At 34.3% G+C, this 27,892-nt stretch overlaps 1 protein-coding gene across 2 annotated transcripts in view; it reads left to right on the forward strand.

Annotated features, from left to right (window-relative positions):
* The window catches only part of LOC126881348 (ataxin-2 homolog), a 150,079-nt gene that overhangs the window by 105,338 nt on the left and 16,849 nt on the right, over positions 1–27,892 (forward strand). Inside the window, exons 6-10 of one of the 2 annotated variants that reach the window (XM_050645590.1) lie at positions 1,610–1,909; positions 24,915–25,051; positions 25,111–25,298; positions 25,380–25,579; positions 27,198–27,487. In XM_050645590.1, the coding sequence (XP_050501547.1) occupies positions 1,610–1,909; positions 24,915–25,051; positions 25,111–25,298; positions 25,380–25,579; positions 27,198–27,487 (1,115 nt within the window). The remainder of the gene's footprint in view (positions 1–1,609; positions 1,910–24,914; positions 25,052–25,110; positions 25,299–25,379; positions 25,580–27,197; positions 27,488–27,892) is intronic. The other variant, XM_050645591.1, reaches the window with a different exon arrangement.

Here is a 27,892-nt window from a genome sequence, read left to right on the forward strand (position 1 = left end):
AACAAGATCCTATTTCCTATCTCGCTAATTCAAGAAAGGTCTCGAATTAATTCTTTATAAAACCAGTCAATAACTCTAAACAATAAATAATATCAAAAGCAAATCATCCTGTAGTACTGATGGTCTATCTATAAAAATTTTCTCAAATCTCACAGAAATAAATATAAAATTGTAGTTTCACATCTAATTAATAAAAATTACAACGTCCGCCTATGATTATTTGTCAAAAAAGTTGACGTTGACGTAAATACAGTAAGAGAATTGAAAACCATAGACTTAAATAATGACAGACGGAGTGTCATTCAGAGCGAAGTGACTACACCATCTTTTTTCTTTGGATCAGTGCTGTTTCATTCTTACGCATAGTAAAGCTGCGACAGAAGTCATCCCCTTCCGTGCCTGTATTCACACTGAATGTCATCATAGATTCTCGATACAATGTGCTAGAAAGAGACACCGCAAATCAGTCGAAGAGATCTTGTCGTCAGGAAGCGCGGAGTGTAGGCTCACTCTATGTTAATATATACCTCTATGTTGAAAATATCAACTTTTTTGACAAATAATCATAGGCGGACGTTTGAATTTTTATTAATTAAATGCCAAACTAGAATTTTAGTATTTATTTAATTTATTCATCAAAATCAGCTTAAACCCAAACAAAATTAGTATGATTGAATAGGTATACTAAAACTAGTTTCGAATTTAATTAATAGATGTTCAACGTCAGCCTCTGTTTATTTGTCAAAAAAGTTGACGTTGACATAAAAACAATTGGAGAATTGAAAAACGTCAACTTTTTGACAACTAATCAGAGGCGGAAGTTTGAATATTTATTAATTAAACGCAAAAGTACAATTTTAGTATTTATTTCATTTATTCGTCAAAATGGGCTTAAACTCAAATAAACTTAGTATGATTGAATAGGTATTTTCAATACCTTTCAAACGAGTTATCACTTGCCATAAGGTCCCATTTAAAATTATGGGTCATAGTGGCGCTGTAACGTCGTCTGTCACTATTACGTCACCTGTTATGACTAGTTGTGAAGCCTACGTCCGTTTATTTACTCCCTCCAAATTTCACTATTATAAGTATAACCGTTCAAAAGATACGAAGAGGTGACCGGACTTTTGACTAGCACTGTATAATATGTATAATGTGAGTCGTGATCATTCAGTGTACCAGACATATTACAACTTCCTTAGGGCCTTCAAAGTGGCGACCTGGTCAAAATTTTTGATTTTGTAGGGTAAAATCATTATTTTTTTATTTATTTATTCATTGCTAATTTACAATCTACTTCAATAAAGTAATAAGTAAATATGATATAGGTTCTTGGCTTGTGGCAGGTGTCGTCCATTGACGACTCTCTGGAATTTACCTAGCAGCTAGGTCTTCTGGCCAAAGTCTAAATCATCAAATACATTCAGATACGGGTCACCTCTATACGACCTATTTAAATTTACATTCATTTCATTTACAATCCCAATTATTGAGGTCGGGTGTATTTCTTTACCAAAGCACCAAACCCTTCCCCACTATCAAATTTTTGTTAGCAAATTAGTGAAATGTTCTAAATTTTTGTTTAAATTTGCTTTTTTTATTACAGTGCTCCCTCAACATCAGCCACCACCCCATATGCACAACGCTACTGTACATTCGCCGCCTATGAGCATGCAGCCACATGTAATACCACCTCCAAACCATCCGCGTCCTCATTCTCATACACCACCCCATCAATACCAACCTCCTGTGCAATCTAGACCGCCGCCACCTCAAACCATTCCTCAGCAGCCGCCTCATCAACCTAAGGCTCAAATGAACGGTGAAGCCAAAGTGCCGCCACGTCAACAGAGGGTATACCAAAGCCAGCAATATCCGCCTCCAGAAATGAAACCGGATATACCAGGTAAGCAATATAAATAAAATTTATTGTTTTTAAACGTACACCAGTTTGTATTTTACACTCTTCATTTTCTCTCACTCTCACTCCCATTTTCTAAAGCAGTGTTTCCCAAAGTGTGGGTCGCGACCCCCTGGGGGGTCGCAATGAGGTACTAGGGGGGTCGCCGGAAATTTCCAAAATAAGACAAAAACACTACTTTGTTAAATCATGTATTTTTATTTTAATAAAGCCGTAAATAAAAATTAACAATTAATTATCAAACGAAACATAAAACTAAATATTAAAAGTCCTTAAAAGTAAAAGAAAAAAATAAAGTCAAATATTACCAATGTTAATGAGACCCATGCGCCTGTTTTTTTGAAACTAGTCTTTCAAATCTAGGCTGTGTATTTGAGACACACACAATTATATCGTTTTCAAGTACGAGACGATTTCTCACTTTTGTTTTAATGGCAGTCATAGACGAGAAACTTAACTCACATAAATATGCTTCATTCGCCAACTGAGGGTATTCCTGCATCTTTTTGGTCCAAAATTCGTCCGGGTTCTGGGAAAAAAATTGGAGCTTCAACATTCCATCACTTGATATTTCAATAAGTTGTTCTTTCATGTTTATTGGTATTTCAGCATGTTGAAAGGAATCGGCTAAAAACGGATTCAGTATCCATCTGCAACTGTCGTAACTGTTTTGAATTTCTTCGGGGAAATAATCACAGAGCTGTTGTTTTAAAAGGTAACTTACATGCCTGCATAAACTTGTTCAAAATTTGTAGCACTGTAACATACATTTTCTATAATTTCCTGAACGCACTGGAATGAATCGAGCTGCTTTTTGCCAAGTGAAGTTGACCATAAATCGATTTTTCTTATAACCCCTTAATTTTATCTGTGACTGTATATATTAATGTCGCGACCTTGCAAATTACTGTTCAAAATATTTAATTGTTCGAATATATCAGCAAAAAAACCTAGTTTCAAAAGCCAAATAGGATCGGAAAATTGATTTTCATATGGGGACTTCTCATCTTTCAAATACATTAAAAGCTCTGCTCTTAAGTCAAATACTCTTTTTAAGACGTTGCCCCTTGAAAGCCACCTTACTTCGGTGTGATAAAGAAGATTTTGAAATATAGCACCCATGTCTTCGCAGATTTTTCGAAAAATACGGGTCTGTAAAGCTTTTCCTTTAATGGAATTTACAACTTTAATGATGGATTTCATAACACAGTCCATTTCAGGAGGTAAAGCTTTTGACGCCAGAGCTTCTCGATGTAAAAAACAATGTCTCCATATGGCATTAGGCATTATTTCTTGTAATCTGACGACAAGACCAGATTGATGTCCTGTCATAGCTTTAGCGCCATCTGTGCATATAGCAATACATTTTCCCCAGTCAATAACATATTTACTTGTGCGTTTCACAAAACTGTCGAATAAACATTTTCCAGTGGTATTGGTCTCCAATGGGGAACAAAATAAAATATCTTCTTGAATGCCATTATTTGTATCATATCTTACAAACGTAATAAATTGGGCACAGTTAGATATATCCGTGGATTCGTCCATTTGAAGAGAGAAGTACGTGCATTTATTAAGATTTTCCACAACTTGCGCTTGAATATCTTCTGCCATATCACTAATTCTTCTTTGGATAGTATTATTTGACAGAGGTATTGTTTTTAACTTTGCAGACTCTTTTTCACCAATCATTATATGTACCATTTCAACAGCTGCTGGCAAAATCAGATTTTCAGCAATTGTGTGCGGATTACTAGTTTTGGCAACGCGATAAGCAACTTTATAACTTGCTAATAATGCTTTTTCGTTAGTAGTGGTTGCCAATTGAAAAGTATCTTGCTGTTTGTGAAGGACGTTCAGCTTTCTTTCAAAGAATTCTACGGGTTTGTCTTTTTTATCTGGATGTTTGCTATTTAAATGTCGAAGTAACTTTGATGGCTTCATGCTTTCGTTTGACAATACTTCTCCACAAATAACACATTGTGGTTTATTGGAAATAATGGTAAAACCATATTTAAGATATTCATCACTGTAAAGTCTGTTTTTCTTTTTATTACTGCCACTTTCAGACGTAGATGGTTCTGCACTTCTTTTTAAAAACTTATCCATTATTTGTAATTTATCGTAGACGTAAATACGTAAACGGGAATACGTAAGTCGCAAAATATTTACTCATTACTTAATACCGCTGCATTCGCCACAACGTGCTGTTTCGAACTGAGGTCTCATTGCACATCGCCGCTTATATAAAGCCAAAACGAGGCTACGAGAACGTTCCAGAGTGCCATCTAGTAGCGAAGTAAGGAGTAGAGCCTTCGCGAATATCATGGAAAAGTATTGCGATGTAGACACAAAGATGTCGCGGTGTACAATGTGCAGTCGACTTTTTATTATTTATTTTTATTGTAAATGCTAGTCTGGCAGAAGTACTACTAGTGTACTAGTGGGACAGATCGCAATTATTAAAATAATTGTTGAATTTTTTAAATGTATTTAGTTTGAATTTAAACAGTAAAGTAAAATAAAATTTGAGAAACCATCAGTTGTAAATTAGGCACGCTATTTTTGTCGCTATTTTGGTTTGGGTGATGAGTAGGGGGTCGTGAACAATTTTTTTAACAAAAAGGGGTCGCGCTTTAGATAAGTTTGGGAAACACTGTTCTAAAGTGTCATAAAGCAACATTTCTTGTTTTATCTTTCCGCTCGGTAAAGCTAACTACAAAAGTTACTAAAGCTCGGTAAAGCTATAAAATTTAACTTTTCAAATGTGGAAATGGATTTTGAAAATTTCAGTATACATTGTGTTGTTTCAAGGTCACAATTACTTTATATTTTTTTATAATTTTTTACGACCGTTACTTGATGGAAGTTCATTTTATCTAACAATAAAACACTGAAAACGTTTGTTTTTGACACTTTCACAAAATTTTTTATAAAAACTATGTGACCACAGCGGTTTGGGCAGAGTGCCTTTCTCAAGTGATTTATTTTACTATGTGTTTGTATTTTAAAGTCTTTAATTGAAGAGGTTTAGGAGTGACGTCATCAAAAATAATTGACGTAAGATGCCTCAACTCAGCAGATGTAGGTAGTGACCACAGCCTAGTATTATGTAAAATAGAATCACCATGAAATGCTTCACACCTAAGAGAGTGGCACCAACACAAACAAAAATCGAAAGTCGAAGGACTAAGTACGGAATCCACGGAGTACTTATGTAGAAAACGAATATCAGAGAAGATTGCTGATAATGAAATACTAGAAAACGATAACATCTAGGAAAGCTGGGAAAAACTTAAAAGTAACATAATTTACGCAGCAACAGAATCACTTGGAGAGAGGAAAGTAACGAATACCAATATATCAAAAAAAAACCTCATGGTTTCGAGAGGAAGTGAAGATAAAATGCGAAGAAAAGAAGAAAGCCTTTTTACAATATAGAATACAACAGGCATACAACCACTATAAAAGAATTAGAAACGAAACAAACACTTTAGTCAGACAAATAAAAAGAGAACACTGCGAGAGTTTCTCAAAACAGATGGAACACGACTTCTACATAACACAAAAGGAAATATGGAGAATGATCAGAGGACAAAGAAAAGAGATGAACGAACTAATAAAAACGAAACACATTCAGAAGGAAACTTGGGCAGACTATTTTCGATCCCTGTTTGCTAAAGATAACGATAACGAACCACCAACACCTGAAGTGACAACAAACGAAAAAATAGATATTGAAGAAGCAGAGGTAACGGAAGCATTAAGGAAATTAAAAAATAGAAAATCACCAGGAGAGGACAGAATATCGAATGAACTCCTAAAGTATGGAGGACAAGACGTGACCAAACAATTATTAAAACTAATCCAAATAATAATAGAACAAAACAGAATACCACAAGAATGGAGATCAAGCATCCTAATACCTCTCTTCAAAAAGGGAGAAAAATCGGACCCGGAGAATTACAGAGGAATTAATTTATTAAACACAACACTAAAATTAACGACCAAAGTGATAACAAACAAACTGAATAAAATTATAACATTAGCAGAAGAACAACAAGGTTTTAGGTCGGGAAGATCATGCACCGACGCTATATTTATAATGAGGCAGATTCAAGAAAAATCGTTAGAATACAACAAACCGGCATACTTATGTTTCGTGGACCTTAAGAAGGCATTCGACAGAGTCAAATTAAAGGACGTTATCCATTTATTGTACGCAAGAGAGGTACCTCTAGGAATAATTAAAACGATCGAAAATATCTACCAGAACAACACAATAAAAGTAAAAGTAGATGAAGAACTAACTGCCCCAATTGAAGCTGGCAATGGGATAAGACAGGGAGATTCCCTGAGTCCTCTGTTGTTCAACCTGATCATGGACGAAATAATAAAAAAAAGTAAGAACAAAAAAAGGATACCAAATGGGAGAAAAACAACTTCAAATAATCTGCTATGCAGACGATGCAATACTAATATCTCAAAGTGAAGATGATTTACAACGTATGCTGGACGAATTTAATATAACCGCTAGAAAATTTAACATGTTAATTTCCCCAAAAAAGACTAAATGCATGGTTATAACAGCAGATCTAATAAGGTGTAAATTAGAGCTGGAGGGTCAAATAATAGAACAAGTCATGGAGTTTAAATATCTAGGCATCACACTATGCAGCTACGGAAAGCTTAAAACAGAAGTGGAAGATCGGGTGAATAAAGCAAACAGAACCGCAGGTTACCTGAATGAAACAGTATGGAGAAATAAAAACATCGGAAAAGAAGTGAAAGGCAGAATTTACAAAACAGTCATCAGGCCAATAATGACATACGCGGCAGAAACACGACCTGATACAGAAAGAACAAAAATAATGCTAGAAACAGCAGAGATAAAAACATTGCGAAAAATCGATGGTAAGACGCTGTGGGATAGAGCTAGAAGTGCAGATATACGAAGGAGATGCAAGGCGGACAACATTAATAACTGGGTGAAAAGCAGAAGAGTAGAATGGAACGACCACATAAGCCGAATGACAACAAATAGAGTAGTAAGGACGGCGAGAGACGGTTCCCCAATAGGAAGACGATCAGTGGGAAGACCACGAAAAAGATGGAATGACAACTTACTGGAGGCACATTGAAAAAAAGACAGAGTAATGTCTATATAAAAAGAAGAATAAGAGGTTTAGGAGTGGGAGTCATTCAGAATTATATCTGTATTTTTCAATTTATTAATTTCCATAGATTCTAATATAGATAGCTTAAGGCCTTTATTTTGAATATGAAGAATTTTAAACTGTTCATTAAAAGAATGATTATGATCTAGAAGGTGAAGTGCGTATGTAGAAGTGTCTGTTTTTCTATTGTTGAAAGCCCTTTTGTGTTCTGCTATCCGTTTGTCACAGGTTCTGCCAGTTTGACTGACATAAGTTTTCGGACAGTCACCACAAGTCAGTTTGTAAACACCACTCTGTAGTTACTTTCTCTTTCGGCTCTTATTGTTGTTAATGTACCTATTTGCTTAAGTTGTTGTTAGTTCTGAAAGCTGTTGTTATTCCTTTCTTTTTTATGTATCTGGCTGTTTTTGTTGATATCTTGCCTGTATATGTGCCTTTCTTATGGAGTTTTTGGTTTAAAATTTTGTTAATTGTTTGTTTGTTAAGATCATTGTTTACTGCTATTTGCTTAATGATGTTCAGTTCTATCTTGGAAGTTATTTTTTGACATGGGGATTTCTGTCATTCTATGTACCATGCTATGGTAGGCTGCTAATTTATGTTGTGTAGGATGGGAAGATGAATTGTGTATAGTTGTGTCAGTATTGGTAGGTTTATGAAATACTGAGAACTCATGTTTGTTGTGCAGTCTGGTAATTGTTTGTTCGTTGTAGCCATTGTTTACTACTATTTGCTTAATAATGTTCAGTTCTATCTCGAAGTTATTTTTTGACATGGGAATTTCTATCAGTCTATGTATCATGCTATGGTAGGCTGCTAATTTATGTTGTGTAGGATGGGAAGACGAATTGTGTATAATTCTGTAACTATAGTGATTAATATGTGATATGACGTGATTTCTAGATGTAACAATTACCAGACTGAACAACAAACATGAGTTCTCTGTATTTCATAAACCTACCCATACTGACACAACTATACACAATTCATCTTCCCATCCTACACAACATAAATTAGCAGCCTACTATAGCATGATACGTTATGGGTATGGTACATCGGGGCAGGGCCCATTTGTGAGCTCTTCAGACACTTAGACCTCCTACGGCGGGTCCATTGTATCACCCCTATCTTACGGACCAGGTTCATGAGAACCTGGTCTTTCGGCGTTTATGGGGCCCGGGCTGCACCGAGCTCCCATGCTAGTCCCCCAGAAACTTGATTGCCTCACAGAAAGCCACAAGTCTCTTAAAAGCCGACTCCCTCACCTGGCTCGGCTGCATAGATGCCGATCCCAGGATCTGCCACCTCCGATAGGCCAATGCCGGGCACTCCCAGAGGACATGTGAGGAGGTTTCCTCCTCCTCATTACATAGACGGCACCGTGAGCCATCCGCCAGTCCAAGCAGATGAAGGTGCCGTCGGAGTCTACAGTGGCCGGTGAGCATACTGACCACCAGGGAACATCTTCTACGATCCGGAAGAAGCAGTTGGGCTGTAAGACTTTTGGATGGCCCCACTATGTGGAGCCTGGCCTGTCTCATACCTCCACAGCTGGCCCAGGAGTCCTGGAACCTCCGCAGAAGAAGCTCCCTGCGACTACCCCGACCAGCACTGTAGGACACTCCAATCACAGGTTTGGGTCACATAGGCAGAGAGGATGAGCCTCGCCTTGCCAGGGCGTCAGCTCGTTCGTTACCTTCCACACCTGTGTGTCCTGGTACCCATACTAACCTAACTCTGTTAGGTCCTATCTGTAATCTCTTTAGCACATTCCAGGATCGCAAAGATCTCGGCCTGAAAGACTGATGCATGAGAGCCGAGAGCCTGGCTAGACTCTAATCCGACTCCAGCACCTGCCCGCTCGTCTTTTCTAGACCCATCTGTGAACCAGGTGAGCCCACTCCGACAGATTAGTGTAGGTTCTCGTTCTACCTATTCATCCCGGTCAGGAAATTGAACCAAGAAGGAGGATGAGAACTCCAATTAAGGGGACATGCTGTCCTGTACCATAGAAAGCACAGGACAACACTTGATAGCCTGTCTCCAAATATCACAATGGCTCATCCACCCATTCGTTCCCAACCAGTATCCATAGCAGTTGAGACGATAGGCTGCCATCATGGCTTCGTGCTTTACAATGAGATGTAGAGGAGGTAAATCCAGCAGAACCTCAAGAGCTGCTGTGGGAGTGGTCCTCGTGGCCCCTGAGATGCCAACCGCTGTAGATGAGCCAACTGGACCTTTACTGAAGTCAGTCTAGCCCGGGGCCACCACACGATTGCCGCATACGTCGTAGCATGATACGTAGGCTGACAGAAATTCCCATGTCAAAAAATAACTTTGAGATAGAACTGAACATCATTAAGCAAATAGCAGTAAACAATGGCTACAACGAACAAACGATTAAGGGATTAAGGTTGATCTGAACCCCCCCCCCTCCAAAATAAAACTACACATTCAAAAAATTTGAAAAAAATTGAGAAGATATATGTCTTCACTAGAAGTATTTTGACAAATTTTGAGCAAACTTCATGTTTTCGTTTTCGAAAAAAACTCCTTTTTCCAAGTATAAAGCGGGAAAACCAAACATACAATTTTGTTAATTTTCTTACAGCTTAAAGATATAATCCTAGGAAATACTTATGAATTTTTTTAAAATTTTTGAATATACAGTTTTGCCACAGTAGGAAAAAATAATATGTTTCGGCTTATAATAAAGCTACCGGTAAGAAATTGGATAAAATTTTAATAACAACATATATAAAACTGTAGCAATGGAAAATATTTCCAATAAAATGTTGAATATTTTTTCCTAAACATATGAAAAATCTCGTTAAACAAGAATTATACCTTGAATTGCCGCTATCAAATTGTGCCACCATGACATGGCTCCCTCTAGAACATCGGTAATATTTATCTCCGTTAGATAGCAGTAACTTCTGCGTAGAATTGCCTCAAACAGAACTGTAATCTAGCAGTGTAGACAATGTAATCAATTATTTGTACAACACTTTGGCAGAATACAACAAAATTATAACTTTTGTTTTGAAAATACGATGTAATAAAATCTACAATCTACAAATAATATATTTATAAAAAAACCCAAGGGTAAAAAGGAATTTTCCCAGTTTTTGGTTTTGATCAGTGATGTGTTCTTAGAAACCTCTCAATTACTTAAATGTTTAGATATTGGTACCTGATAATGTAAATTTACAGAATATTTGTAGAAAGTTTAGTAGATGCACAAAAGTTATATTAATTACGAAATTACTAAAATACGATAACGAATTAATGAATTAAATTATTATAAGGTAGGTACTTGGAAAACCGGTAAGTGCATGTAGAGCACTAATACAACCTATTTTGAAAAAACTTTTTCATCATAGTTATCGTTGTTTATAATCAGAATTACTTTGAAAATTGGTAAGGGGCGTAGCTGATATTACAACTAAACAAACCCCGATTTTCAGTTTCCTCGAATACTAATATATTTAACTGTTTCCACGATAACTGGTTTCTTTCAGATTTTTTCCGCGAAAAGTAGTACCATTGTAGTACGATTCGAATTATTTCCACAAAATGTAGTAGACATGTTTCAAAACCTCGTGAACCTCATACGCATACCCGAAAAAATAAATGGACCCTAAAAACATTCACCATTTAACTTCATAGGAAATTGGGCGACAGGAGAGGATTTGCACGTGCTATAAAGTAGGTATATCTAAAACGCCGTCCACACTCTCGCCGAAGTCGATCGAGGTTCAACAAGTACGAGAGTGTAGACGGCCACCTTGTGTAACTTTGCGTCACTTCGTTCTATCTGTCGGTCTGTCGCGTCCGAGTCAAAGGGATCTTTGTCGGTATTGCACCGCTTGAATGTGTTCCTCGCGAAGTAGAACGAGTGTGTAGCACTTCGGACTTCGGTCAACTTTGGCGAAGTAAGTTCGCCGAGAGTGTGGAGCCCGTTTTACATGATCTCGAGTATTTCCATATGTCATTGACATATTATGTTTCTGGTGATGTTTCTCTAAATCTTTTATGCCCGCACTTGACTCTCGCCGAAGTCGATCGAGGTTCAACAAGTACGAAAGTGTAGACGGCTACCTTGTGTAACTTTGCGTCACTTCGTTCTACTTCCATTCTCTGTCGGTCTGGCGCGTCCGAGTCAAAGGGATCTTTGTCGGTATCGCACCGCTCCTTTGTTGGTATAGCCACAGTATCGTACTTCCTCGCGAAGTAGAACGAGTGTGTAGAGAGGGTACTTCGGACTTCGGTCAACTTTGGCGAAGTAACTTCGCCGAGAGTGTGGAGCCCGCTTTAAACATTCCAGTTGTTATAATACTCGTCGCATTTATTTTATCTCAGACTGAGATGTAATTAAATTTTACGACTTCCGTCTGGCCTGCCGATAAAAATTGCTTGTGTAAAAATATAAAATATTTACATTGCTTAAATATTTGCATTTGGCTTATAAATAAACCCTTTAAGAACTAAAAATATCTAGAGAGGGCAAATAAATAAATAGCAAATCAATATATGATAGAAAAATAATAGAATTTTGATTTTAAATTCAACAAAATATGTTTTGCATAATCACTTTCATAAGACACCGCAGAATAATGTTCAAGAGGTCGCCCATACAAAAAGTGGTTCTAGTTTATTAAACAGTCTTGTATAAATCCATTTTTTATCAAATAAGCCCAAACTACTGAAGTATCAGAAACTGATAGACTTAAATTTAGGAACTTGTTGAATTAAAAAATAATTGTGTGTTTTTGAGACTTAAAAATCGTCATTTTACATTTTTTTTTCTGTTTTTTAAATTGTTTATAAGTTGAAAACGATCAATTTTAGAGAAAAATTACAACAAACCTTTTTTGTTCAGAATGATGAAAAACCGAAAAAAATTTGTCCGGGCAGATGACATTGATTTATACAGTTTGTTTAAAAACAATACAGGTCCAGCGATATTTAAACGGATCATAGCCAATACATGTATTTCGGCTCTAGGCGGTTGGCCAACAAAATATTTTCAAATAATTATTATATTATACAAGTACAATACCTCATTCGACTGCTGGATTCTGAACTAAGCTACGTAAATGCAAAAGCCCGCCTACATTTACCATTTCATTCTGTTTTAAATCAACCGAACGAGTCTAGAGGTGGGCTAATTTACGATAGTGATATTTTATTCATTGTGATTTTTGTCTGTAACTGAATCAGTCATTGTGAAAACAATTCATGTTACAATGTGTAAACTTTTAAGGAAACGTAAAAATATTTTCATTAATAGTTGGATATTCCCAAAAAATCCCAAAACAGGTCAATTTTTATTTTCAAATTGCGACTTTTTGACATATGTATCATACTAGTGACGTCACCCATCTGTACGTGATGACGTCATCTATAATTTTTTTTAATGAGATTAGGGGTCGTGTGATAGCTTATTTGCAAGGTAATTCAATTCTCTATTCAGTAATATAAACATTAACTAATTATTTATACAGGGTGTCCAAAAAAAAATTTTTTTAATTAAATTTATTGACAAATAGAAGAATTTGTGTAATATATTTAACTTAAAATACATTTTACTGCTGTCAGAAAAAAACAGGAAATAATGTTTATTTGACAAATAAATATTGTTTTTTGCATAAACTCAATATTAAAGCCGCCACCCACCTTCCTCTTAACAGTTTGAACATTTGATTTAAGCGAAAAAGAATGATTATTTTCCAAATAAACATTTTTTCTGTTTTCTGAGAACAGTAAAACAGTAAAATGTATTTTGAACTAAATAAATTACATTCATCCTTCTTTTTATGTCAATAACTTTAATTCAAAACAATTTCTTTTGGACACCGTATATAAATAATTATGTAAATGTTTATATTACTGCATAGAGAATTAAATTACCTTTCAAATGAGCTATCACACGACCCCTATTCCCATTTAAAAAAATAATCGATGACGTCATCACGCCCAGATGGGTGACGTCACTAGTATGATATATATATGACAAAAAGTCGTAATTTAAAAATAAAAATTGACCTCTTTCGGGATTTTTTTTTTAAATTGTCCATTCTCGAGAAAATTAATTTATTCCAACCTTTACGTGCTCTCTGTATAAGTATTATGGGTTATAAATGAATCTTTCTGAAAGGCAAAACAAGTTTAAATGTTTATGTATAATGTAATTGTAAATTTAATGGCGTTGAAAAGCGTCGTCATTTTACCCAAAATATGGTCTTAGATTGTTTTCGCAATGACCGATTCAATTGTGGTTTAACAGAGCAACGAAATATTCGTATATTAAACTCCTAATAAAAAGTGTTAACCACTGTGGACCATCGTAAAATTCTACACGTGTTATTATTTTGTTTGGGTCACTATTACAAAATTGGGTTTGCTATTAGAACTCATACCATGCCATTAGTGCCAAACAAAAATAGAAAAATTTAGTAGTTTATGGAACGTTTTTATATAAGTGGATGATAATTATGTATCATGCAATATTTGTAAGATAAAGCTGTCTTATCAAACTTAGAGAACTTAGAAAACAAAATTTTAATACATTATTGTTTCCTATAATGCACAAAATGTTAAAGGTGGTACAAAATGATGTCAAAATGAAACATTTTGGATGCTTTGCACACACAATGAATAAACTTTATTGTGAACGATGGCTTAAAGGATGAGGAAATCGGCCACAATTTAACTTAAAAAAATGATTTTATTGACGTTTCAACTTCTACCTCAGATGTTGTTATCAAAAGTGATATAAGAAAATCATTAAAAATTTAATCAAAATAAAAAATACCATTAGCCACTTTAAAAAGAGTTCTACAAGCAACTGCTAAACTTTTAGATTTTGAAAAAATCCAGGAAACGGGAATCCTATCAAATTACTGCAAGATGTTTCCACATGTTGTAATTCGAAATTTTATATGTTGGAAAGATTTATTCAGCTAGAAGAAATTGTTAAGGCTATTATAAGCATAACAAATATGTACGTAAACACTAGTTCAACAATGTATGAGTATTTTATTAAACTGTCGATAAACTGTTTCAACTTTTCTTGGCAGAATAAGGTTTCGACTAATTCCTTTTAAGGATCCAACAAATGCGGAAATAGCACAGAAAATAGAATCGCTCTTATTGCAGAAAAACTTGGAATGGAACAAAAAGATAAAGGATTTACGACTCAAATTTTATTAGAACATGAGAAAACATCTGCAGATCCGGATACCAAATAGTAACTAATAAGTATTTGTAGCAAATACTGGTATTTAAAGTTTACTTTGTATTTCGTTTTTAAGAGGGTAGGCGCAAAATTTCGGGACAATGCTATTTAAATGCATTTATTTCTTTCGAATCCTAAGAAAACTAGTAAGTATTTTTGAAAAATTTAAAAGCAGAATAAAAAATTACATAATTACCGAGTGCTAAAAGTCCCTGAAAACTTCTATAATGTGTTCTATAACTTCTAATATAAGTTACAGCGGTAAAAAGAAGAGAAAATTGAGTGTGATTTTTAATTTCAAATATCTCATTCAAATGACAGTTTTTTTATTCTAATGGACTTTCGGCCCTAGATAATAATGTAATCTTTCATTCCGCGTTTATATTTTTCAAAAATACTTATTATTTTCTTAAAATTCAAAAAAAAATGAATGCATTGAGAAAGCATTGGCCCGAAATTTGGCGCCTATGCTCTTGTTAGATTTTGTAATATCAATTAAGACAATAAAAACAACATGAAATTATTTATTAATGCAATATTATTTTCATTACAAAAACTCTTTTTGAATAAAATTGTTTCTCATTCTAACAGACCTAATTTTATAATCATGACCTAGACTCTAGACAAAATAATAACTATTTTGTTGCTCTGTTAAATCACAATCACAGATAAAAATTACGATGGGTTACGGTTACATGATTGCAAATACTTCTAGCCCACCTCTAGGTCAGAATCAGGTATAAGAATTATTATACGACCGGTTCCTATGGGTCCGCCTCGCGATCGCGCCAAGGAATAGAACCGAACCGACCGGCGACCTGACTACATGCAGAAGGCGATTGCAGAATTTGCAGATCATTCTAGCTTTTTGTGCATACGCGGTACGAATAGATTATTTTATTTTTATAAGTTTAAGTTTATGGATACATACCTATTTAAAACATATTTTTTCACCTAAAATATTGTCTGAAGCTATTTCGTTGTGGCGTTTATGTAATTTATTATTCTAAATACGAAATAAGCCACAATTTAACTTAAAAAATTATTTCGTTAACTTTTATTTCGAACGTCGTTGTCAAAATACAAAATATTAATAATTTAAACAAAAATGTTGTAGCTTAGTAAAAAAAATCTTCTAATAATTGCCGATATGAATGAGTTAGAATAAATTATATTATTAGAAGAAATTTTTTTTACTAAGCAACAACATTTTTGTTTAATTTATTAATACTGTTTATTTTGACAACGACGTCCGAAGTGGAGGTCGAAACGTTAACAAAATCATTTTTTAAGTTAAATTGTGGCTTATTTCCCATTTATAAAAATAAATTACACAAACGCCACAAAAAATAGCTTTAGAACAATATACATAATATTATGTATAATGCCAATCATCACTATCCGTAAATAGATACACATGAAATATTTATCACTATAAATATTAAAATAAATATTTTAGGTTAAATTATATGTTTTAAATACATATCCAAAAACTTATAAAAATAATAACCCATTCGTACCGCGTATCTGCAATCGCCTTGTCTGTGCATGTAGGTAGTGGGTTCGGTTCGGTTCTATTCCTTGGCGCGGTGCGGACCCTTAAGTCCGATTATGTACTTTCGGCTCATTCGGCTGGGCTCGCTATTTTAGTAAACTCCCAAAAAGAGAGATAGAAGTAGGAGGTTCTAGTTCAAAGATATTTTCTACATGCCAATGTTAATGTTGCTATGATTTCTGGTTTTAATGTCTGGAACTTTTATATTGGTCCACTATCTCAAATGAAGTTCAAACACTGTGTCTTAAAAAGCTATGTTCCATATTTCTTTAATTTATACTGTATATTAACAGCACTGCAGGCCTCACGGGCCCATGGCTTGAAATTTTTCAACTGTCTTTCCCACTTTACTCTGTCCAGGGCAGCTGTCTTCCAGTTTACAACGCCTGCTCTTTGTAGATCCTCTTTGGCTGCTTCCAGCCACTTTTTCCGCGGTCGACCTCTCCTTCTTCCCTCACCTCTTAACAATATATTCTTCGCTCATCTCCTGTCATGCTTTCCACATGTCCCAGCCAGCGAAGTCTTCTAGTTGTAACCATAAGGCTGATTACTGGCTTCCCAAACAGTTCTTAAACTTTCGCATTCGTCCGTCGTCTCCATTCGTTCTCTCCCACTTTCACACCACCGAAAATCTTCCTCAGCACACCAGTGGCGGCTCGTGACCGTATGCGGGTAGGCGACATCTATCCACAAATTCTATTTTTTTTAACTTTATCATTATACAACTGTCAATATACACTGTCAATAGTTTGATTATTTTTTTCTAACCGTTTTAAACCTAAGCAATTGTTTAAATGTTCTTTCGAAAATTCATGTTTTTTGACACTAGCTGATACATTTTTCAAATCTGAATATCCCTGACTCATCCAAACATTATTTTGCTTCAAATTTGAGAGCCAAAAACAAGGCCAACAAAAAAGTGAATTTTTAAAATAACTTTCGCTTAACCATTTATGGTTTTCATACCACATTGTTTTAAACGATCTCGAAAATGGTCGATTGTCTTTCTTCTTATCTGTTGATAAAATTTTTAAATTTGGTAAAGGCCGACCCATTGAAATAATTTCTAATCTTTCTTGATTTTGGCGCCTTGAAAAAGGTGTCTCGATCAAACTGCAGATTATATCGCGTAAAATATTCATTTTATTCTACTATTGGCGGTTTCACCAACGACAAATAGTAGTTTATTCGATGAAAAATGATATTCGGCCAATAAAACTAACACACCTACGTTTCACCAACGTCAAATATGACTTATTTTATTTGTTTCAAATAAAGATTTACTCTTCGCATAACTTGACAAGTTAACCTCGCTTTAAATTTTAAATATCTACCTATATAATCAAATGTAACACAGAAAATTCGTCGTATTAAATTATCAAAATTGTATTGAAACACAATAAAAATAAAATATATATCAGTCGATTATAATGACTGATAAATTTTATTCTACCAATAACAAACCATTCACAGACATATTTGTTGTTGGTGAATTATTACTAAATTAAAATACCCTTCAATAGACAAATCTGAAATTCGTCTGAAATTCACTTTTCATAAACAAATTTAAATTGTCCTACCTATTTTTATTGAATACTTAACCTACTAACAGCCCAAATCAAAAAACAATTTAAAATAGTTTCACAACAGACAAGAGAATCAACTGAGATGTGAGCGATTTTGTTATGCTGAAGGTCTGTAGGCTCCAAAATCTGGTGCCTAACTTCCTAAAAAATTCGTGGAAATTATGGCCCAGTATCGCCAGAACTTAAGGGCTTTAGCTGGCGTAAAGAGCGAGATAGCACATCAATTCTGTTGCATCGTTGTTCTATTCTAGGCGACGCGTCGCGACGTTTAAAAGTGCCTTACCAATGAATATAGAATCTTAATACTACTACTACAAGGGACTACAATAATTACAATTTCGGAGAGAAATTAAAAAGTAGTTATATAAAAATAATAAATGATGGTTTTGCTTGTTTTCGATTCAGAGGGTTGCACACCAGCTAGACAGGCCCTGTTTCTACCCTTTCAGGCGTCATCAGTAGCTTTCCAAAGTGTGCCCACCTCTGAACCTAGCTCCACCATCATTTTAAAGGGAATCTGAAAAATAATTCAAATTTCCCATTCGTTTTCCAAACGTGATCGTTTCCCTTTCGTTTTCTATATTCGTCGTCTGCTGTCTTATTAATTGAAAAAGTCGCAGATTAAGGATGTACCAGTAAGAACTTTCAAACACGAAAAATCTCAGTTTTCTACCATTTTAATTTATTAAATTGGTGGATTCTGCATCTGAGATTCTTCAATTTTTTAGTAGATGTCGCTGTATCGCGTCTGATGGGAAATTTGAATTATTTTTCAGATTCCCTTTAAAATGATGGTGGAGCTATTTTTCGGTTCAGAGGTGGGCACACTTTGGAAAGCTACTGATGACGCCTGAAAGGGTAGAAACAGGGCCTGTCTAGCTGGTGTGCAACCCTCTGAATCGAAAACAAGCAAAACCATCATTTATTATTTTTATTTCCTTTACTCGGATTTGAGTACTGAAAGTTCCTCTGCTGTCCGTTTTTCCTAGACGAATGAAAGCGAAATGTGATCGTTTCCCTTTCGTTTTCTATATTCGTCGTCTGCTGTCTTATTAATTGAAAAAGTCGCAGATTAAGGATGTACCAGTAAGAACTTTCAAACACGAAAAATCTCAGTTTTCTACCATTTTAATTTATTAAATTGGTGGTTTCTGCATCTGAGATTCTTCAATTTTTTAGTAGATGTCGCTGTATCGCGTCTGATGGGAAATTTGAATTATTTTTCAGATTCCCTTTAAAATGATGGTGGAGCTATTTTTCGGTTCAGAGGTGGGCACACTTTGGAAAGCTACTGATGACGCCTGAAAGGGTAGAAACAGGGCCTGTCTAGCTGGTGTGCAACCCTCTGAATCGAAAACAAGCAAAACCATCATTTATTATTTTTATTTCCTTTACTCGGATTTGAGTACTGAAAGTTCCTCTGCTGTCCGTTTTTCCTAGACGAATGAAAGCGAAATGTGATCGTTTCCCTTTCGTTTTCTATATTCGTCGTCTGCTGTCTTATTAATTGAAAAAGTCGCAGATTAAGGATGTACCAGTAAGAACTTTCAAACACATCTCAGTTTTCTACCATTTTAATTTATTAAATTGGTGGATTCTGCATCTGAGATTCTTCAATTTTTTAAAAAGTATTTGTTTATTGTAGTATTATGTCAAAATTTAACAATTTTGAAATTAGTAATTTATATTCATAATTTATATTATTGTACATTTGAAGAGGTTAGGCGGCCTACCTTGCCTACCTCGACGGGCCGCCCCTGCAGCACACCCCGTTCCAATCTTTCCAATGCATTTTCTTCTCTCTTATTCACAACCCAACACTCACTACTCTACAGTACTGACTACTGACTTGAGATAAGACTACTTTTTAAAAGATGGCTCAATGCTCCAAGTGCTCGTCTTCCCTTCGCAATTCTTTTTTCAATTTCTGGAACTTCATCTCATTTGTTTAAAAACAATTGGATAAACAGGGAAAAAACGCTGTAGTCAATTTTTAAAATGTTTGGAAAACACGATTTTTAGATTCAAAACTTCATAATTCATAAATAAACATGCTAAAATACTGTTGTATTGAGTATTTGACAACTCATATATTATACAGAGTATGATATTGGGACCGTGCAAGTTCGGCAAAGCGACCTCTATTTCTACGCTCTGTACTTTTATTCGCACTTTTAATTATATTGGCCAATTATATTAGTCCTGGTTGCTGGATAATTGTCAAGGCCATAGTCCAAAAAAATAATAAGAAGAAAAAATAAGATGCAGGTTATGTTATGCAAACGTAAACAATTGTATGTAGTAAATAAAATTAGTTATTAAAATGCAGTACTGCAAGCAAAATACAATTAATTAAATTTACCTTTATATAATAATTGCATATCATATCAATATTGTGGAGCAATATATAATTTTTCTGCTTCAATGACAGAAGGTATGAAATATACGTCAATTTGACAATTTCAATTGACAATATGAATTATTTAAGATAGTTGCAATATTTCTCCGCGACTCGCGCACGGTCGTTTCTCGTTTCCCTTCCAAGTACTTGCACACCGCGAATAGAACTGAAATTGTCATGTACAGTAGGTAACAAGAAAAATTAAAAAAAAACAACTAAAGGTCTGGAGGAAAAAGGCAAAAACGCTGTAATTGGCAAAATATAATGTTAATTCAATGAAAGATAAAAAAACTAGACTTGTTTAACTTAACTAAAGCTAAAAACATTAATATTATCTGGTAAATGAATCAATAACATTGTAAAATTCTTAAGATAAAAAATAAGTCATGTTTTTTTAGCTGATCAAAATACATTCTTCCTTTTTCTGAACAAATTTTTTTTAAAACTTGGAGATCTTTGTATTTTGCCATTGGTATGGGCAGTGACTCAGTATAGGATCGAGAAGGTAAAACGAATTATTTTCCAGTATACGGTGGTTCCCTACCAGTGGCGGCCGGTGAGGTAGTGCCATGGAGCCATGGCACTACCTTATTTTTATGCAGAAACATATTTTTTTATCTTTAAACCGTTTTAATGCCCGTTCATTTTTTGTGCTTATTTCTTTTCTCTTTATAAATTATATAAAATCTGGCAACTGTGCAGTGTAGTACAACTGTCGCCACTCGCAGCGGACAGGATGATCCACGATAATCGCATCGTGCCAGTGCCAAAAGCTTAAATGGCTCAGCTGAAAAGAGAAAGATTTTACGGGCATTCTATTTAAGTGACAGAGATAGAGCTATATTGCACTTTTAATACACGTTTAAATGAGACTATTCGTGCCAGGCTCGACAAGGAAGATCTAATATTTTTTACTATGATCATAGCGTTACCATAGTGAATAGTGGATCGTAGATGCAAAAATATGCTCGTACAGGGTAGTACATTATATTTTCGAATTTCTTTACGCGCTCGCTCGCTCGTTTTTGTATTTATAATTATTACATTTGTAATGATTAAACTTTTTATTATAAAATATTATATTTTTAAGTAATTTAAAATTTTTTAATTATTAATAAAACCTGAGTTAAATTCAGCTTATCGTGATAGTCTAATTAAACACAATGAACAAGAAGTGGATAAAGAATCGATATGTTTTGAATCAAATTAAAAATTATATCTATATGGTTTTGTGGAGCTTTTGAGTTAGTTTTGAGAAATCACGACGAAAAGGAAAATTCAGAAAATAGAATCATCTTTATGGAACTGTTCAATGTTAGCCGAATTAGACAACGACTTAGTTTCATATTCAAAGTTCCAAATCTTTAAAAGCATGTACCTCAAAACAACACAAGATGAACTCCTTCAGTGCATCGTAGATGAAACGACAGACGTCGCGTCGTTGGTGAATGTCAGTTGGTTATAGTTTTCCGATATTTGTGTAAAGGGCGATAAGTTGAGAGATTTTGGATTTTACTCGTTGGACGGACATGATGTCAAATCAATCACTGAATGCATTTTAAATGTTTAAATTTCTTGACACCCCAGAAATGGTATATACCTACATAATGTAAAAGTATCCGTACCTATTTTTTTAAATTTCTATTTTATACCTTTTTTGACAATATCGTGAATCCGTCACTAAAAATTTAGGCAGCTGTCCGAATTCTGGCATTACCTACTTAAAGTGATACGAGCCGCCACTGTTCCCTACCAGTCACTTTTTTGTTAATCTATATCTAGAACCGCTTCCGTGACCTCTATTCACAATTCAAGTATATCCGTTTCCCAGTGAAACGCACTATATAAGTAATTGAGCCCAGTCTCGTAATCGGCAAATTGATTTTCTTTTAACTTACATATTATAAAAAATGTTGTTCTGAAGCTATTTTCTTGTGGCATTTTTATAATCAATGACTTTTAATGGGAAATAAGCCACAGTTTTACCAAAAAAACTATTTTATTAACGTTTCGACGCCCAAGTCGGGTGTCGTTGTCAAAATACAAAATAATATTAAATTAAACAAAAATGTATTATTATTTATGTCAATGTATTATCATTTTCTAATTTCGTTTTGATTATGTTTAAAGTTTTTTTTAATGGCACATTTGTAAATAAACTGTTTATGTCAAAACTTACTAAAATATTATTTGGATTAAATTCAATATTTGATAATTTGTTTAAAAAATGTTGTGTATTTTTTATAAATGAGTCATTATTATTTGCAAATGGTTTTATAATATTTAATAAAAATTTAATAAAAATTTTGATAGTATGAACTATCTTTTAGTAAAGTCGTCCCAGGAACGCAACTCATCAATATTGGCAATATCATTTTAAAGTATTCTACTTTAAAATTTATAATACATGTCTGAATTGCCGATATAAATGAGTCATATTAAATAAATTATTAGAAGAATTTTTTACTAAGCAACAACATTTTTGTTTAATTTAATATTATTTTGTATTTTGACAACGACACCCGACTTGGACGTCGAAACGTTAGTAAAATCATTTTTTTGGTAAAATTGTGGCTTATTTCCCAATTAAAGTAATTGAACATATAAAAAAGGTGGAGAGTACCTGTTTACAGCATAAATATTCTCAAATTGAAAAATCCAAACTGTTTATCACTCTTAATCGGATTAGGTGAGGTGGTGACAGCAAATCTTCTACGGAGGCAGACGAAAAAATTATTGGATTCGAAAAATTAGTTATATCTATATTAGAGAAGAAAGTATTTTTATTAGCTAAAAAACTCAAGAAAAGTTGTTTGAATTAATGGTTTTGAACCAGGATGGTCGGAGAATAGCGGTACTCTTTCAAAGAAAATATCTATTGACACCGGAACTTTTTGTTAGTGTTAAAATGTTAAAATTTCCAAAAATTATCATAAAAAATTATTGTGAGAGTGGACTGCAGAAAAATGATCGAATATACGGGATGCCTCACGAAATCAGAAAAATAAAAAAAACATAAAATATTGGAGGGTGGAAGCGTTTTGATATGTTACAAATTCTTACTTGTACAGTATTTACTGTTACAAATTTATTAAATATATATAGTAGATAATTTCGGGCACTTTGATCTTTAAACGTGAATTGCAATCAGCGCGTCAAGGTCTCGCATCTCTAACGTAAAAGTTACGAAAAATCAGTTAATATTATTCAAACACTTCTAAGAGGATTTTAATATCAGAAAAGACTTGGGAAGATTTAAGTAGTGTTAAAAGTACTATTAGAATCATTAAAAAGAATTAGAAGCCTTATCAAAATGTTAAATAGCATAAAACGTAAAAAAAAACAAAGTTGAATAATTTCGAATTAGGCTACAGGTGCTTCTACATCGTTTTTTTCTTCGATTTTAATGCTATTTATTTAATAACGCTTTTGACTAATTTTTTATGGGTGTAAAATATGAATAAAATATTACTTTATAACAAATGTTTCAAAAGCTTTATTCAAATACTTGAAAATCTTGATATTTTAAAATGAATGTGAAAATTACAGTTGGTTTTGTTTGAAATACAGTCGGGTCCAGGTTTCTTTACCCGTGGGTCATCATTTGAAGCATACGAAATAAGTCGGAAATTTCCTCCAAGCAACAGCAAGTCACAGAAAGTGGCTACTGCTAAATTTGACGTTATCAAATAAATAGAATGTCAAAAATGTAAGTTTTGCTTTAAAATTTTGGTGCAGAATTACAGCTACATTTGAAGTAGCTTAATAAATTCTTTTAATATCATTAGTGATTAATAAATAAATAAACAATTTATAAAAAACATAATTAGTATTTTAATTTTGTCATTGTATTCACTTTGGGAGAAACTTAAACACAACCATTTCTTAACTGTGTGAATGAGGTTAGCTTTGTATGTTGTAAAAATGAATGGCAAAATAAAATACACTTAACATAAAATTTCAAACTCCAATATAAAATTAGTTGTGAAAACAACTGTTTGTGTAATATAAAAAAAACTTCAAAATGCAAAAATTCGACAAAAAACAGCAAAAAATTCAACAGCCTGACAGCCACAAAAGTAAATAAACCAGAAACATCACAAATTGTACTTGAAATCTGAAAACATCCCCCAGCGTCTTTTTTTGTACCTATCTCTTTTCGATGACCTGGGTCTAGAGTCTAGCTAGAGCGTCCATAAAATAACATGTGTTTCTACTTAATAACAGGCGGTAGCTGGATTGTCTTTAGTTTCATGAGTGGAAGAGAATGTTGATAGATAAAAAGTATGTGTTTTATCTCGCCAGGTATTAATGACGCACGGGTAAAGAATCGTGGACTCAACTGTATTTATACTTCCGTTTTTTAAATCAGAGGAAATGCTGTTCAAAACTACCGATATTCTCGGAAGCCAATGAGGTTGTACTTCCATTAATGGCACTCACAATAATGTTTGAAACATTCATATTAATCTTATGTGACAGATTGCAAATTAATTTTTGTTTTTCTCATTTCCACAACAACGAAAAGTTTGGCTGAAAAACTGATGTACATTACAAATTCAACCATTTTACATTATTACCTCGTATTTCAATTTTTTGTAGTAATAATACATGATTTCAAAGTGTACTAATAAAAAAATAGTGAAAAGTGTTCGTGGATAACTAATTTTTAAAGCACTTGCTCTATTTCGAGTGTTTATCTATACTGTATATCTAGTGTTACTATATCGCGCTTGTTTTAAGGACCTCTTATCCACTTATACTTTAATATACTATACCGGTGCATATTATATGACCTCGCTGCTTAAATATGTCCAAAAACTTTTAACACCCTTACAATACTTTTATATGCCTTTTAAGACTCTTCCGTTGCTTTTTCTGTTAGAGACTAGTTTTTTGCAACAAATGCACGGTGTTAATATTTGGAGTTTCAGAAAATAAGTAGGATTTAAGACGAAGTGACAACATAGCCAATAAGATTGATAGAATGATAAAGTGATAATGATACAGTGCTCTTTTCTATTTCAGCTCCACACCAACCTAGACACAGAGAAGATACAATGAAGGACTTGCATCAATTTTCGCAAGACTTTAAATTGGCACCAATGCCAACTGAACAACCTCCACCGCAAATGCAACCGCCTCCGCCAGTGGTTGAACAAGTGGTGAGTGAATCCAAGAAATTAAGTGTAAACAAGCATTCTATAATAATTGCATATTTTAGGTTCAACCAGTTCAACAAATTCTTCCCAATAAACCCCCACAGCAGCCATCACCACCACAACCTCAGCAGTCCATTAGTCCACAACAGGAAAACTTGGACAAAGTTACAAATACATTAAAGAAGTCTACATTGAATCCAAACGCAAAGGAATTCGTTTTGAATCCTTCTGCTAAACCATTTCAACCAAGGTTAGTGGTGTTTTGAATTATTGAATATATTTATTAAATAACGTTATATTGTATTATATATTTTTGTATTTTAATATGTAGTATTCCATTCAGGTCTCCAAGTACTCCATCAGCTAGCAGGCCTCATACTCCACAGACTCCAAGCCATAGCCCGTATATCCCAGCCACAGTTGGCGGGCCCGCTGTGCAGCCACCTATGCAGGTTATGATGCCATTGCACTACGTAATGACCAGCCAGCCGCAGTATCAACCGCCACCACAAGGCAATAAGATTAGACGTTGTAAGTATATTATTATTTATTATTATATTATTATTATTTATGAACATCGGAATGTATGAGCTGTTTACGTGACTATAACATGTATAACCCAGATTTATACTTGTAGATATTCTACAGGTGGTAGTACATCTTGTGTAGTCCTTTTCTTCCAATATCGATAGAGATGTATCGTCTTAGTTGTTGTCCATGTCTCTGATCCATATGTGACAACAGGGATTATCAGTTTATACGAGTTTTTTAGACAGACGTTTGTTGGCTAAGTATTTTGATAGACCATGATAACACCTTTTTGTAATTACGATTCGCCTTTTTATTTTTCCTGATGTGTTATGTGTCCCTGGGTTAACCGATATAAGTTTGTAGACATGTAGCCCTAGTCCCGGAATCGAACATGATTAAAGAGATTCATAACAGCGCAACCGGTGGAAATGAGAAGACAAGGTAGACCAAAGCTGAGATAGAGGGAGTAAAAGGATCTGAGAAGATCGGTATTGCCAACTGGAAAATTCAAGCAAGATATCTAGCAGAACAGAGCAGAAAATTTGAGAAGATTGAAACCCTTTAAGGGATGTAGCACCGTTATAATATATTTATAATCTCCATAGATTTTTTTTTCTAAATTATACCTATATCTAGACATTACCTACCTGGATGTTATACTTTGAATGTCTTTTTTTCATGATTATCTCTAGTTGTGATCCGTTTATTTGGTAAATTCACTAATATTGTATTTTGCTTAAGATGTTGTGGTGCTTTTGCTGGTATTTATGTGTAAACAATTATCACTCATGTCAAGGTTTGCTACAAACGAAAAATCTCAATTAGAGAATCGATTTCGACATATCCTCCAATAATTGTGCTAGTGATCAGTATTCGCGATAATGAAGGAAACAACATTTACCGACGTAAAAAATAATTTAAAGCCTTTATATTTGCATTAATAATGTACTACTTACTTTGAAACAGTTAACTAAAATTGTTTCTAAACATAGTTTAAATTTTTTATTAGTTCGGTAACGGCTCACCAGCAAAATACGCACAAAACTACCCACTACTTAAAGTATTCTATTGGAGATATACATTGACCTTGAGTGATCACTAAGTCTAATTTACGTTTTTAAATACCTGGGAGTTAGGTTGGGATGTATCTCTCGTGTGGTTCTTATACTACAAGTATTATAAGATGTATCCTAGTGTTTTCTTACCATTCTACTGTTTCTAACAAAACTTGAAATGTTTGGATTGCTTGTATGATGTAATGCACCAAGCTTGTCCAGATAATCCGTACATGATTTGACTCATGATCTGATACAAATGTGAATACAATTTTCGCAAATTCTACCTACTCATTTCAGTATGCTGGAAACATGTACCCATACGACAGCTAATATATGAATCTGCTATCAAATATCCACGAAAATTTATTGTGTCGCCATAGTGGTAGGAGAGATAGTGAGATTTACAGTCGAGGGAAAAATTCGGTGTGCTCTACCGCGCAACCGATTATTTACACTAGGTGTCTATTTTTTTGATAAATAATTATATTATGTAGGTCCAATAACATTCCATTATTTTGATTATTATATTGAATGTCCTAATTTTTACATGTTTTGTTTAGTACCAATGAGGACGGACATGGCGTCACAGATGCAAGTAGCCGCAGCCACTGGGCAGCCGCTCCTAGCTCCGGCCCCCATTCAACCCTTCATTTATCCACCGGCAATGAACCAGGCTTATCAACCGATGCATATGGTTAGAACTTACGAAACGTCTCCCCAAATCCAGTATATTCCTCCCAATCCGCATCCCTCGCAAACTCCTTCACCTGCGCAACCGCCTCAGTATAATCCTGCACAGGGACCTCAGGCGCCACCTCAGCAGTGCCAGGCAGCACCTCCTCCACCACAGGTAAGCTAATTTTTCAATTTTTGTCAAATAATTGGTAATTGTATAATATTTGTCAAACAATCATTGTTTGTAACGAGTTGCATGTAATAAATATTTAAAATTTACAAAATTAACAATGTTCGGATATTTAACAATGTTCGGTTAGATAGATAAATTTAAAGAGGTGGCCTTCTGGCCTATTCTACTGCGACTTTTTCAGATCTATTGTGGTCCTTTAGTCCTAGATAACATTCTCTAGCCTGACCCTTTTTAAAAAGTGTAATAGCTTCGAGACTGAACCTTCCATGTAGCTATTTGCCGTTGGATTTTGTTCTCCTAATGCAAAGAACCGCACATTTGCCAGACTGTCACACTGACATAGAATGTGCTCTACTGTTTCTTCTTCCAGGTGACAGAATGTGCACA

Source organism: Diabrotica virgifera, chromosome 3 (genome assembly GCF_917563875.1).
Source record: "Diabrotica virgifera virgifera chromosome 3, PGI_DIABVI_V3a".
In the NCBI taxonomy this organism is placed as follows: Eukaryota; Metazoa; Arthropoda; class Insecta; order Coleoptera; family Chrysomelidae; genus Diabrotica; species Diabrotica virgifera.